The 14,981-nt window shown below is 36.1% G+C and overlaps 2 protein-coding genes across 2 annotated transcripts in view; one reads left to right on the top strand and one right to left on the bottom strand.

Moving 5' to 3' along the window:
* Nucleotides 1–1,782: 1,782 nt before the first annotated feature.
* LOC123880184 (protein apterous-like) overlaps nucleotides 1,783–14,981 on the bottom strand; it is a 98,158-nt gene continuing 84,959 nt past the window's right edge. The window contains exon 6 of the mRNA XM_045928162.1: nucleotides 1,783–3,576. Within this exon, the coding sequence (XP_045784118.1) occupies nucleotides 3,370–3,576 (207 nt within the window). The 3' untranslated portion in view covers nucleotides 1,783–3,369. The remainder of the gene's footprint in view (nucleotides 3,577–14,981) is intronic.
* On the top strand, nucleotides 6,777–13,770 carry LOC123880194 (sodium/potassium/calcium exchanger 4-like). Its single transcript, XM_045928181.1, has 5 exons — nucleotides 6,777–7,623; nucleotides 7,745–7,869; nucleotides 8,943–9,045; nucleotides 11,629–11,816; nucleotides 13,406–13,770. The coding sequence occupies exons 1-5, from the start codon at nucleotides 7,443–7,445 to the stop codon at nucleotides 13,592–13,594; spliced, it is 786 nt and encodes a 261-aa protein (XP_045784137.1). The 5' UTR covers nucleotides 6,777–7,442; the 3' UTR covers nucleotides 13,595–13,770.

Genomic DNA, 14,981 nt, shown 5'->3' with positions numbered 1-14,981 from the left:
ATACACCAACGAGCGTAATAGATTGTGACAGGTTCACGCAAGGTAATATGTTTCAATGCGGTCCACCTAAGTGTGTTTGATCCCTAACGTTTCAATAATTTAATCCTAAAGGTCATAGCTCATTAGAACCATCCGGCATCGATCCGCTAACGTTACAGAGTTGATGTAGTGAGTATCCATAGAAGTCCAAAAAGTACTAACCGCACGAGGCGAGGTTCTAATGAGCAATGGCCTTTATAAATTAATATATTAACAAAAAATTCGCCGTTGATTATTTCATTTCATATTCGTACATGAATTTACGTCACATTGGAAGAGTAGGTACTTTTGGGTTATTTATCTTGTTCAAATATAATACAAAATTCATATGCATGAGTTACTTTTGGTCGCAACTTCGTCCACGTGATAATTTATAGGCTTTAGCACTCGTGAAAAATATAGCCATTCATAAGTGAAAGAATTTTCAGATTCCGATCATTAGTTCCTCAGATTATACCTTTTACATATTATACAAATAGTTATGTACATTTTATAAAATACCTAAATCTACCAGGATGAAATCGTGGATATCTTTTATTTGGTAAAGAGATAGCTTGTATCCCGGAGATGTATAAAGGCTACTTTTATCCCGGAAAATCAAAGAGTTCCCATGAGATTTTCAAAAAGTTTAATCCACGCGGACGTTATCGCGGACATTATCTAGTTTAGTTCAAGGAAGTGGTGATAACCTAGTGGTTAGGACGTCAGCCTTCTTTTCGGGAGGTCGGGGGTTCGATACCGGACACGCACCTCTAACTTTTCGGAGTCATGTGCGTTTTAAGCAATTAAATATCACTTGCTTTAACGGCGAATGAAAGCATCGTTAGGAAACCTGCACGCCTGAGTGTTCTCCATAATGTTCTCAAAGATGTGTGCAGTCTAGGCCAGCATGGCAGACTACGGCCTAAACCCTTCTTATTCTGAGAGTTGACCTGTGCTCAGCAGTGGCGATGGGTTGATCGATGATTATCTAGTTTGTCATAACGTTATATTGTAATAGACTAGACACGCGGGACGCCATGCCATACCTACGAAGCTAACGACGTCTCGTTTATCAAAATCATTGACCTCGGAACCACCTGTGATCAAAATCCTATGAGTAATTTGGCAAGCAAAGGCAACCGACGAACCATAAAACTGTTACCTATCCTTAAAAACCCCACTACAGACGGACGGTTTACATATTATAAGAATTAACACATATATGTATTTTACACAACGAGATCTTTGATACATAACTCGATCCATGTTTCTTAAGTTTAGTTTTTTTATTTGTCTGTCTGTTCACATTTCAGATATTAATGTAGAAGTTTCCATATGGTTTTCACATATAGACGAATTTTTCGAAAAGGTTTAGGTGTGAGTATGTATATCAATATTATAGTTATAAAATTCTTTTCGTGATAGATAGCTAGATATTATTCCCGAATGCTACAGATAGGCTACAAATTATATCACAAGTATGAAGTCACGGGCGTAAGCTAGTAATTTCATAAATCTCTACTCACGCAATAGATGTTACAGTTATACGCTTTTATGCCTCCCTGATGGACGTAAGGTAGCAATAAATATTATTTAACAGTTAAGGAAAAACGAGGAATATTGTTTCAGAAAAAACTCGATTTCACAGCTTGTAACACTGAAATTGACTTAAACAAGTACGCTGGAAAAGTGTTTCATACAAAATAATAGTTATTTTTTGTGCCGATTCGACACGCCTCACCGAGCGTACTGAGAATTAAAATTGACGCTTTGTGTCAAATAGCATTTAGTTATGAATACGTTCACATGACGCTCAATGCTAATAATATCAACAACAAAATGGCGAAAGTGTTTCAAAAACAGGTTGGCAATCGCAAGTCCATCGTACTTGTATTAGTAGAGGTCAGTGGCTTGTAAACAGTAATGATAATAATTCATAAAATTAAACAATCTTTCATTTCATTCATTAGAGATCATTATTATTTATTTTTAGGTAGTCGATTGAAAAAAGTCGAGTGCGAGTCAGACTCATCCACCAAAAGTTTCGTAATTTGGAAAGTACCTAACATACCTAATTATGTATAAAGAGTTATTTGGATGAATTGAATTACCGTTTCCAAAACAAATTACTTTTATTTGGGGCATTTATAATTTTTACATATGCTACCTACTTCGATGATAAACTATCAACTTCGGAGATCTGTATAACGTTTGGAACTGTATTTTTTTCTTTTTCATTGCATTTTACATCATAAGTTGAAAAGGGGCCTAAAAATAAATTTATAAAATGAAGTGAATTTTAGAATGGCAAGTAGAGCTCTTTCAATGTGACACCCAACTTGATCTACTTAGTAAAATTGAAATTTCGGTCCCTTTTGCAAGTATAATTTAAAAAAAATTAATTGTTTCATTTGCAATAAAGTTGGGCAGACATTATTTAGAGCTAGTAAATAGCATTAGTAAATATTTAATAAAATATGTGGCTGTGATGGATTAACGGATAGACGGATGTATGTCTAGTTTCCGACAGCCGGTTAAAGTTACGATTAGCGTTAAATTTTGGCCATCGGTAATTTTAAAAGTATATAAATAAATATTAGAATGTTATCAGATTTTAACAACTTAGCATGTACATGGTTGAGATTAATCTGCAATATTGTTTTAACTGAAAATAAATTTATGAAATAAAAAGCAAAATTGGTCACGCTCGCTTAAGTTGAACTAAATTTGCACTTTGATGGTCAATATTTGAGGTTAACCGTAATGTATTTAACTTTTACCTGGACTTAGTTGCACCATAAGATTTATTTTTATACCAATTAAGTAAAGTTTTTTAAATTGGACGGATGGGCGTCACATAATCCAACTTTTTATTTCGCTTGCTGTTTAATATGTATAACCTACCTAGGTACCAAATGAGTGATTTACGTTTGGCTAGTTTTATTTACAAACAAATGCCAATAAAATATATTAATATTTACTTGCATAATAGATACTAAGTCTAATGATGTTTTCACAAGCCTGCACAGAATTAATTCTGTCATGGATAAATATTACAGTAAAACATTCTCAATTTTAAAATCGAAATTACATCATTCTAGAAAATTTGATAAATGTACATTCTACACCAAATTCATTTTCACTTTTAACGCACCACACCATTGCTCTGTGTTAGCAGTCCTTGGTATTTTACAATTAGGTATTTCACAACACATTGTACTATGCGACCATTATCATCACTAATCATTTGTCTCGCTCTATTTGTGCACCTTTCGATTAGAGCGTCGATAGGGAAACTTCGAATGGTAATGTTCAATTGCAAAGCGCTCATAAAGCGCAAAACTGGGGCTACGGACAGTCCATCGAATTGGGACTCGGCGGGCCTCCCATCACACTGTAAGGCGGACTGTGCGGAGGTAGCGACTGGATGGACCCCATGGGCCCGTGGTACATGTCCATCTCTAACGAGCCGTCCGGAGACAGCTTCTCCGCCATTTTGTTTTCCTGCTTCGTCACCATGCGCCGCCATTTCGCTCGCGCGTTCTGGAACCATACCTGCGAACAAAAAACATAAGGTTGATGTCGGCGAAGGAAATAACGCGAACGCATTGCAATAAAAGGTCGCGAGCGCAATAAAAGTTGTTTCGCCTTAAAAAGAACAGGGATCGAGTAGCGGAACAAAACGGCAAAAAACAGCAGTGCCGAGTCAAATTTTTTGGATTTAGTTCCACGTTATTATAATATTATTGTATCATGACTCATGGTGTTAGGTTGGTTTATCAATGCTGTGAAGTTGGTTTAATTGTCATAGGATTAACGGCCATATCGGGCCGGTCGAAGATGTGTGTTTTTAAGGATCGCCTGCAAAACAGTGATGTAGTGGTACACCTAATCAGAGGAGTACACTGAGGCGACACTCATTTTGGGATTAGGTAGGTAGGTATCTACTGAGCGTTTTAACTGGGAAGAGCATCGTCATTTTGAACCAGGATTTTGTTTTTTCTTCCCGGTTGAAATGCATAGTAGGTACGTAAATTCAAAATATGTAATTGTTGTGTGATCTCTGTCTGTTGCTTATCTTTTTCCTTATTTTGCACTGTCGCTATTATCTTAAATAAAGAATTATTTATTTATTAAGTATTATTGTCTCATATTATAAAGCTTTTTATCAAAGTATTAAGATATGTGTACGGAAGCTGATGTTGGGGCTAGTTTTTCATGAGGCGCGTGATGACGTTCCGTGGATGTGCAGTTATGGGCTGCGTTCCGAAACAGATCCAATCTTTAATTAGCGAGATTAACGGCGGGGCGCCACGCCGCACTTCGCTTTCGAGCGTGACGAAGCGCTGGTCTGTCTCGACATTCGCTTAACGCTGGTATCCGCTCCCAGCGCGGCAAAGCGGGCCTTTGCGAACTTCATGCATAACATTCCATCACGATGTTCCAGCCATTACAATTAAATGCACGCGCTAAAGTTCTGTTTGCTTAAAACGACGGTGTCTAGGCTTAATTAGGACATTAGTTATGTAAACTGAAATAGAAAGATAACTGTTTGTTTGCATTTTTTGTTAAAAAAATATCTCTTCGACAGGTGCTCCAAGACCTGTTAGTTTATTTTCCGAACCATTTTTATTGTTACCGCTTATTGTTCTTTTACTACCTACAATTAGTTAGCAGACAGTTAGTCCTTCATTATTCATATTAATAATCAAGTTTTTTGAGGAATAATTGCAGGACGTGCAAATAATTGGCCAATAGCGGAGCCTCATAACCGGCTCCGCCCACAGCAGCGTCTTGGCTGCTACGAACGAACATGGTTAAGTGCCAGATTATCGCTTGTTTCTGGTCTCTTTTAAGTGTCATTTGAAAAGTACGACATAGTATTTTTACGGTCAATCGGACTTTTGACAGAGCGAGTACACGAGGTTGCGGACATCATCTACTTGATGCAGAGATAGCTTGCATCCTGGAGATGGACATAGACTACCTATTATAAAGAGTTTCTTATAAACCTAAATCCACGAGAACGAAATCGCGAACACTATCTAGTTTCTCAATATATCTCTCAATTCCAATTAATTATGTAGCGCACACGCTTCATCAGTCAGTCTATACATAAATTCATCATAAGGCGAGACGATGGCGTCGCGACTCGTGAGGAGCGGATGAAGAATGGGTGAAAAGCGCAGGAGACGACACAATTGATGATGCCACGTCCGCACATGCCCGCCCGTCAAGCGCAGATAACGTTGAAGCATGGTGGTCCCAAAAAATGTTCTCCTTATGAATGACGCGACTAGTTTGTATACTCACCCCGAGATAAATGTTCCACTAGATGTGGCACTTCATCGTAACAACGTATTTTTTCTTTTTTTTTAATTCAGGTACAGGTTAGCCCTTGACTCCAATTACACCTGTGGTAAGTGATGATGATGCAGTCTAAGATGGAAGCGGACTAACCTGGAAGGGCTATGGCAGTTTTTATTAAACTGATATGGGTTTAACAAAAACTGCCTTTTGGACCAGACAGAGATTTAGAAATTATAAATTCCAAATAAACCCCTGCCGGTTTTCCAAATTCCAACTAACATTGGTACCCGCACTCATGTATACCTATCGTAATCCGCTTTAGACGCAGTCCTGTTGTAAAAATTAAAGTTGGGCGATAACTTTTAATCTATTGATCTTGAATCTTGATCATCATCATGATCAGAGATCATTAGTTAGGTTAGGTATTAATTAAGGTAAATTTGACCCCATGCTAACACAGTTTGTGATAAAAATAATGAGTTTTCGTTTTGTTAAGATTAGCAACCAAAACTAAATTTCAAGTAGGTAGTGGAATGTCCCCCACTTGAAGATCCTTTAATCTTTCATAATCTAATGTTTTCAATGGAATATTTTTGTCAAGCTGATAACGACTTTACTACTACAATGTAATCCTCGGAATATACTAATACGGACATTTTGTTATATTTTGTTACAGTTACTAAAAAAGAGCTGATAACTTTCAAACGGCTGAACCGATTTTCTTGGATTATAGCTAAGAACACTCTCGATTAAGCCACTTTTCAAACAAAAAAAAAAACCAAATTAAAATCGGTTCATTAGTTTAGGAGCTACAATGCCACTGACAGATACACAGATACACACGTCAAACTTATAACACCCCTCTTTTTGGGTTGGGGGTAAAAACAGGCGTCCAACAAACAGCGAAGCTTCCTTTCTGTTTGCTGTAAGTATGCTCGCTTGGTGGGGTTAATTATTTAGGAAATTTATTTAGATTGCTTGCGATGGTTATTTTTTTATTAAAATTTATATTTATATCAGGTCAAAAATTCTTATTAGTAGATACATATAACATGTCCACCCAAAAGGCAATTGTTTAGGCCATTTAGTATCAATTGTGACTTATTTACCTAAACCAGCACACGACTTTTATTTAGTATTATTTATTATTAAACTATACTTACTGTCTATCTAATTTAGATGGTTCCCGCAACTTAGTCCGTATGGATTTAGATTTTTAAAATCCCATGGGAACTCTTTGGTTTTCCGAAATGAAAAGTAGCTTGTGTGTTATAAAGGTACAAATTTCAACCAAACCGGTTCAGTCATTGTGGCATGAGAACTCTGAAACAACTAAGCATTTTTAATAATATTATTACATCGTTTTGATATTTTAATTTTATAACCTTTTCATAACATTGTGTATTCAGGTTAACCTATTCCTACTAAAGTACCTATTTTATTCCTTAATTTTGATTCATGCTTATTTGTTCATTTACCTCATAGATTGCAGCCATTTTACAGCCATTGTACCGCTGCATTGAACAATAAGTTAGGTACTTGATATTATCAACCTGATTAATTTAGTAACAAGATCACCTCCCGCATTTTTAATTTATCATATTTTGTTGATTGCCCATTCAATATAGATATTTGGTATTTAGATATCTAAAGATCTATGTAATTGGTGTCACACATAGCTAAGCTATCGGTAATCCCCTTTAATCCATTTTTGGATATGACGAAAACACGCTACAATTCTATATTTGAAAGGTCGGCGCAACGGAATATACCCAGTAGGTACCTACTCAGCCAGTGCATATCGACTACCTGAGATTTTATTTGTTTACCCTACAACTGATGAAAGTAAAATGAACCTAATCGATTTAGTCCAATGATAAACAACTTCGTGTACAAGAAAATATTAAGCTTACTCGTGATTGGTCGGCGTCGAAGTGACTTGTATGTCACTCCACACTTTTAATGCAACGGCCATAATTTATTTGCCAATGAAATTGAGTTGGATCAACGGTGAAATATTCGAGTTTTTCATTTCACAAAGGATAAATTCGTTGTGTTAGCTGTTAAATTTTAATTTCTAGTCGTTTTTTGTTGTTTGATATTTAATTGTGATGGCTAAAAGAATGCTGAATAAGAAAAGAAAACAAAAGAAACAAAAAAAACAAAAGAAGATTTTATGCACGAGTAAATACAGGGTATCTTTTTGCATCCGCGTTCTGTTATTCTTCGGCATACCGATATTTTACTTTCTTGTGAACTCACATAATGCAACTGTCGAAGAGGATAACTCAGGTAAGTAACGTTGAACTAAATTTAACGATAATTATCAGTTCACCTAATTAAAACAATATGTGCCTTAAAACATGGTTCTTAATGGGGTGTTAGTGTCAAAAACTTTCGTTGTTGTACCCAGGTCTGGAACCTAGTCTTGCATCTCGCCACCTGTTGGGACTAATTGAACAAGGAAATAAAAATTGCACGCCGCCAGCGATATTAGAATTTCCTTCTGATGGCCTGAATAGATCCCAAAGACAGCACGTGAGTGACATTAATTTATCAATTTCTTCTTTTCGGGGAGTCATAACACTTCTCACTTTAGTAATCTCAAAGAGACGCCTATTTTTCTTTAAAAACTAATGCGCAATTTCGAAATCCTGGTACGTTTTTTGTCAATAGACAAAAAACGTGTAGGTACCTACATTAGATCTTCCATGTCGGAAAAGTTGGGAGTAAATGAGCAAATCGAAATAGATGTAATGTTGTTGGCTTAGAATCACCGTTGTTGGTGTTTTTTGAACATCATATACTTCATTAAGCTTAGCTATAGTATTCATGTATTCATTGCCCTGTTTTATAGGATACAATGCACGGTAATGCCCTTGTACTAATGCAGGCAAGGAAACTTACCAGAGAAGTGTCCATGGTCCATGACCGTCTCCATTTATCTATATTTAGTCATAATCATAGTTTAGTATTGTAGCTAATTCTGTTGTAGGTAAATAATCTCTAAATTATTCAAGTGTAAGTCTAGTGAATAGCACTACACTTACACTTTATTAATTTAAACAGTTTTATAAGAAATGGGTATAAAGTATGTTGATAGATATTGTTACATTGCTATAAAATTCAGACGAAGCTAGTTTCACTTGTATTTTCTAATCCTGCATGAAAAATTATTAGAAATAATATTTAAAAAATCCCTGACTTAGTGACTGATTCACCAACGCCCAGCCAATCTACTTACTAAGTAGGTAGTTTTTCATTTTAAAATAATTAATTTGCTTGTTATTATTAATTATTAGGTATATTGCAATATATTTGATGCTAATTTATAAAGTTTTGCCACAAAATCTTACAGCTAGTTTTTAATAACTAGTTAAAGCTAGTTGTAACAAAAACTTTCAGTAAGAATTAGTTTAAACAGATTTTTATGCAATACATATCTAACACTTACCTATTGTACAAGTTAGTAGTATTGTACCGTAGTATTATTGATATCTTGATACCTAACCACCTAACTAGTCACGGGTGAAACCACCCACCAGCTAGACGATTCGCTAACTTAATGCTCATTTCATGATGTAACTGATATACTTAAAATTTCTTCACAGGGATTTATACTGATTCATTGCGTGTTGGCCGTGTACTGTTTTTTACTGCTGGGGATCATCTGCGAGGATTACTTTGTGCCTTCGTTGGAAATATTATGTGAACGTAAGTGTCTTAACTATCGTGATTCCGTGAATTATAGATGATACCGACTCACGTAGTTAATCGTACGTAAGTCCGACTAACCAGTAACCACGTGACCAAGTTTTGAACCCATCCGGGGTTCTTTTTTTATTTATTTACCCTACCAACTTCCGTACAATTATGACTATAAAAGTACAAATTCACTGCAGTATGGTCGTCCATCACAGGTGCACTTATGAATGTAAATAACCTAGCATAATCCAAAGTAAAAAACTAGTCTGGTGTATGTCGACTTACCACGTTAGCATAGCCGGGATCATCTCTTTATATTTATGTATTTATAACGTAAGTGTCATTGCATAATTCACCTTATATAAACATTGGTAGGTTGGCTTAGCTTATCTGCAATTTCAAAACTTTATTTATCTTATAAATAACTCCCTAGTATTGTAATATTGTTATTGGTGTTGATTTAGATGTGTGCATTGCGATTGGTCAATTTTTTTTTAACTTAAAGGTCGTACCGTAAGGGGTTTGCATTGCCATGTTCCCAGGAACTCCACGAGATCTTAACGGATTTCGAAAAGAGGGCTGTCTCCGTCACTCGTTTCCACTCGTTTCATACAATCGTAGTTCCAGTTTCATTTGAATACTAAGCAACCAAAGTCCATGAAATTTTGCAGACATATTCTAGAAACTAATATCTACGTCTGTGGTTTTCCAGATTTCTGTTAAAATATTCGGTTTCATAGTTACGCGGTCTTAAAAATTTTCATACAAATCTTTGAGCCCCTGTAATTTTAAAACTTTAAAATATTTTTAGAAAAATCTAAAACACCACAGACACAGATATTAGTTTCTAGAATATGTCTGCAAAATTTCATGAACTTTGGTTGCTTAATATTCAAATGAAATTGGAACTACGATTGTATGAAACGAGTGGAAACGAGTGACGGAGAGAGCCCTGTTAAAAAAGCTACCATAGTTTATGTAATAACTAGCTGACGCACCCGATTTTCTCCGCATGAATTTAGGTTTTCCTGTGGTAACTCTTTGATTTTCCGGGATGAAAAGTAGCCTATTTACTCTCCAGGTTTTTAACTCTTATGTACAATAATAATAATATCTTTCGTACGCTACGCGACCTCTAAACTAAATTTCATTGACAGTTTTAAATTTATCACTATCTCTTACATAATGCTTCCTGCGTAAAAGGACAGCAGTAGATTTAGACCTGTCAATTTAGTTTCGTTTAGAGATTATGTACAACAGAATTAGCCTCAATGTTAGAATATTGCATTGAGTCAGTTCCATACAAAAGCCATAAACATGGAATATTGTATAGAAGCAGGCGTTACTTTGCGGAAGTCCATGATAAAGAAGAATCAAAAGCCTGTTCCTAATATCCTAATGCTAATCCTACTAATATTATAAATGTGAAAGTGTGGATGTTTGGATGTTTGAATGTTTTTTACTCAATCACGCAAAAACTACTGGACGGATTTGGCTGAAATTTGGAATGGAGATAGATTGATTATACCCTGGATTACGCTACTTTTTATCCCGGAAAATCAAAGAGTTCCCGTGGGATTTAGAAAAACGTAAATCCACGCGGATGAAGTCGCGGGCATCAGCTAGTTTGCTATAATCCGTTTATTTTAGTACTTTGGGTTTTTACTTTAAATAAAAAACGTTATAAATAGATAAGCAGGGTTTGAAGCAACGCTCTCTGGTATTGTAACTACTCTTTTGGCGCTAAGCTATTGCGATTCGAACGTAGATTGGTGACTAAGTAGGTATGATTGGAAAAGTGGTATTGAGAAGGATTCAACATTCAATGGCCATCGGTCAGTGTCCTGCGTAATGCCTACTTTGTGACCAATTTGCGACTTATTCTACTCATAATGGGGCTGATTGTTCCTTTTATGGATCTATGTAATATATATAGCCATTTTCTAATAATATGTTAGATATCATTACAATTGATTCCCATTGTGTGATAGTAAGAGAATTATCTGATATAATTTATTATTTGTTTTAAATTAGATAACTGTTCTACAATGTTGCTCTATTCTATATGTACCTACTTACTATAAAAACGTTGTGGCTTGTACCCTTGTTTTATAGGTATTATACTATTGAAGAGAAATGAAATGAAAAATATTTATTACCTACCAGCTGAAACCCGCGACTTAGTTAATTCCGGGATTAAAACTAGCCTATGTTACTCACCAGGTCTATAACTATAGCCATGTAAAAAATGAGGTCCATTGCGGCGTGGTTGAAGGACAAACCAACATACCAATAAACCAAAAAACAAACACAATTTCATATGTATAATATGGGTGATAATTTTTAAAGTTATGTATAAAATTATACATATTATGAGCCCATATCGTACTTATTTTTATTGAATAAAAATAAATATTCTATTCTATTCATCACCTTCGACATCATCATCATTATAATCAACCAATCGCTAGCCCATTACTGAGCACAGATCTTCTATCAGAATGAGAATATAGGTTGAGAGTTCTGACTCAACTGACTAATAAATTACCATCAGGTGACTTTTAGTTGAATTAAAAAGAATTTGATTCACAGGTTTGAACATGAAAGCTGATATTGCCGGAGCAACGTTCATGGCTGCAGCCAGTTCAAGCCCCGAGCTCTTCATAAACTGTATAGGCACCTTCGTGACACAGGGAGATCTTGGTGTGGGCGCCATAGTGGGTTCGGCGGTGTTCAATGTCCTTGCTGTGCCCGCTTGCTGCGCTCTGTTTGCTGGCAGGGTAAGTTGCTACTTTACAACTACAACATCGTCTTACAATCTGGTCACTAGCTTATCGCTGCAACGTTGCTTTTTTTGCTCAAATTTGTTCAAAAAATGCTATAGGGCTTTTCTGTCGAAAATGTTGTCAGTAGCAGCTCAGAGTTAGCAAGATAGCGCTGTTACACCTCCGAGTGTTGGAAAGCATATGAAAAGGCTCTGCCCCTGGTTCTTCTCTAGTCCTATCGTGATTGCGTTCCTATCCATACTAAATACTAATATTATAAATGCAAAAGTGTGTCTGCCTGTCTGTCCGTCTGTCTGTCCGCTAGCTTTTCACGGCCCAACAGTTGAACCGATCGAAATTAAATACAGAGTTAGCTTACTTATCCCGGGTAAGGATGTAAGCTACTTTTCACCTCAGAAAATCAAACAGTTCCCACGGGATTCTAAAAGGCCCATCCGTTTTTTGAAATTCACATACGTAACTTTTTATTCCGGAAAATCAAAGAGTTCCCACGGGATTTTTAAGTAGGTGTTATCGCTCATGTTTGCCGCGCTTTTGAACGGAAGTCACGTGGCATCTGTTGGTAATGTTTTTAGGAACGCAACGGTGGCGCCACCTCGGAAATCTATCTTGAAAGTGGCCTGCGAGAGTTCGGTCGATCTTAGTGTGCGGACGTGTTTTATCAATCTGCTATTATTGCGCTAACTTAGTTTTGTTGAGTTTCAAGCCTTAATCATGCAAATAAGGGTTATATTTATTCTTTCTTATATTTTTATTGAGGTTCACTTCTGGTATGCTTATATAGGTAACCTAAATCCACGCGGACGAAGTCGCGGCATCATAATATGCTTAGTCGGCTATTCCTAAGTGTAAACGAATAGATAGATTTGAAATTGGCTACCGTGGCATAAATTTGGTCTGTTGGATGATATTATGGTATTGAGTGTCTTTGATTACCATCACAGACTCTCAAAAGTACTATATACGTGTTTTGTAAATTTTAAGTCAATTAGATAGTTAAATTAATTAGCCGAATAAACCAATCTCGACGGAACACAGACATGGTGTAAACATGTATATCGCTGCGACGATTACAAATATTACCTAATACTAATAATAGTACAAAGTACAAAGTAGTAGTAGATAGATTAAAAAGTAGTATAAGATAGGTTGGTTACATATTATAAAGTGAACACTTGTTTGTACACTTACGACACTTGGGTCACATTCGTAGAGCATTTTCTTTAGTCTCGTGCGTTTTGTATCTTCTGTTGAGACCGAATTTTATACACCATGTAATAAACATTACATGTCTTGGTATAATGTAATTGCACCATATGAACCAGTCAAACAAACTAATAAAAAGTTTTGGAAAAGGTATTTTATTTATACACTAGAGGATACGCGTGTGCTACTACGCTAAATAAAGAATGTGCTTAATGCACGTTTGAGTGGTATAAAAACATCTTCGCATTATTACCTATCTAATGAAACTGGTTTGGGGCACATCGGTTGAATGGTTTCAACGCTTATAAAAGACATATGTAGAATATTTTTTTGTGTTTTATAAGTATTTTAGGATGTTTACTGTCTGTCTCACACAGGTGGTAGAATTGGATTGGTGGTCTGTCTCCCGAGATTGCATGATGTACGCGGTGGCGGTCGTTGTCCTGATCTTTACTCTACTGGATGACAAAGTGTATTGGTACGAGGCTTTGTTGCTGGTTGTGCTGTACACGTTCTATATTCTTAGTAAGTATTTATTTTCTGACTATACTCACTTTAATCTTTGAATGATATGAGTACCTATCTAAGAAGATTTAATCAATCACATGGGGAGCTTTTCTGATTTATTGAATTTATCAGAGATGATTATAATATGGTAATAATGCGTAAAACCTATTGTAATAATGAGTTATCATTGTATCGTAAATAGATCTTCTAAGAATCATGCTTGGTAAAAAACAAAAATGAGGTCTAGATTAGTCTGCGCTTGCCTAGACGATACCTATTCATACTTGCCCTAAACCAAATATGTCATTAAAAATATCTGTGAATATTTTGGTTACCTTGCGAAGCCGGACTAAATCATTACTAATATTATACATTTTAAAATGTGTGTTTGTTTATTGGTTTTAATTCTTCCTTCAATCATACCACAAGGGAGCAACGGATCGACGTGATTTTTAACCCCCGACCCAAATAGAGGGGTGTTATAAGTTTGACGTGTGTATCTGTGTATCTGTCTGTGGCATCGTAGCTCCTAAACTAATGAACCAATTAATATATATTAATTTAATATTATATGATAAAATCACTATGCCGTCTAACTGAAGTGAACGGGTGTGTATATAATATCCACATCCCCTACAAACCTTTGGACCAACGAAAATGTACGGCATGTAAAAAAATATTATCTATGCATAAAACACTTTCAAAATAAATTAATTTTATGTTGTTTCAAATCACCCCCCGGACCACGGAAAGAGAGGGGGTTGCTACCCTCAATTTTTTCCCCTTGTCGCATGATTTTTGTACGGCGTTGCGGAATAATGGATTAGAGGCTGTATTGAAACAGTATGAAACTAGTGCCGTACAGAATTAAATGACCAAATTTACCCCGGAAATTGTCAGAAAATCAAAACATTTTACTGACTTTGTGGCGCACCATTTTTTTACGGCACTGCGCGCTTTCTTATTATTTTTCATGGATCTATCGATGGTAAAAATGCCGTACAAAAATATATGACCAAAATGTACTCACTCTACCTGCACTTTTCAATTCTCACCAGCACTCTGTTGGACAGCTTACAAGTGACGGCATAGTGCTGAAACTTATTATTTTATGCTCTTATATCGTCCTGTATACGTCACCTGGTGGTTCATATGACCCACCCATTTTTAAACATGGGCCTGTAGTCTATCACCATTTTAGCAGCGGGCGCTAGTCTACCAGAAGCTGTGTCAAGCGTGATTGTCACAATGCAAGGTAAGGTATCTTGATTTATTTATGCAAGGCTGCAAAGTTATAACTTGCCGCTAGTGTTTGTATTGAATTTCGAACAATCGAAGGATTCTAAGGTTGGATAGAATAGCAATACAGAATCCTGAGCGTAGCGAGGAATTCAAAGACACGAGGGCAAATTATTTTGCAGCCGTGCGACAAACACAACTTTTCAT

Source organism: Maniola jurtina, chromosome Z (assembly GCF_905333055.1).
Source record: "Maniola jurtina chromosome Z, ilManJurt1.1, whole genome shotgun sequence".
Taxonomy (NCBI): domain Eukaryota; kingdom Metazoa; phylum Arthropoda; class Insecta; order Lepidoptera; family Nymphalidae; genus Maniola; species Maniola jurtina.
The sequence above is the reverse complement of the archived record's forward strand: the minus strand, read 5'-3'. Positions and strand labels throughout refer to the sequence as shown.

Excerpts from the sequence above, each read along its gene's own strand:
- LOC123880194 (XM_045928181.1), top strand. The coding sequence starts at position 7,443 with ATGGCTAAAAGAATGCTGAATAAGAAAAGAAAACAAAAGAAACAAAAA. Across the intron at positions 7,624-7,744 it reads TGTCGAAGAGGATAACTCAG|GTCTGGAACCTAGTCTTGCA; the intron begins GTAAGTAACGTT and ends TGTTGTACCCAG. Across the intron at positions 9,046-11,628 it reads GTTGGAAATATTATGTGAAC|GTTTGAACATGAAAGCTGAT; the intron begins GTAAGTGTCTTA and ends TTTGATTCACAG.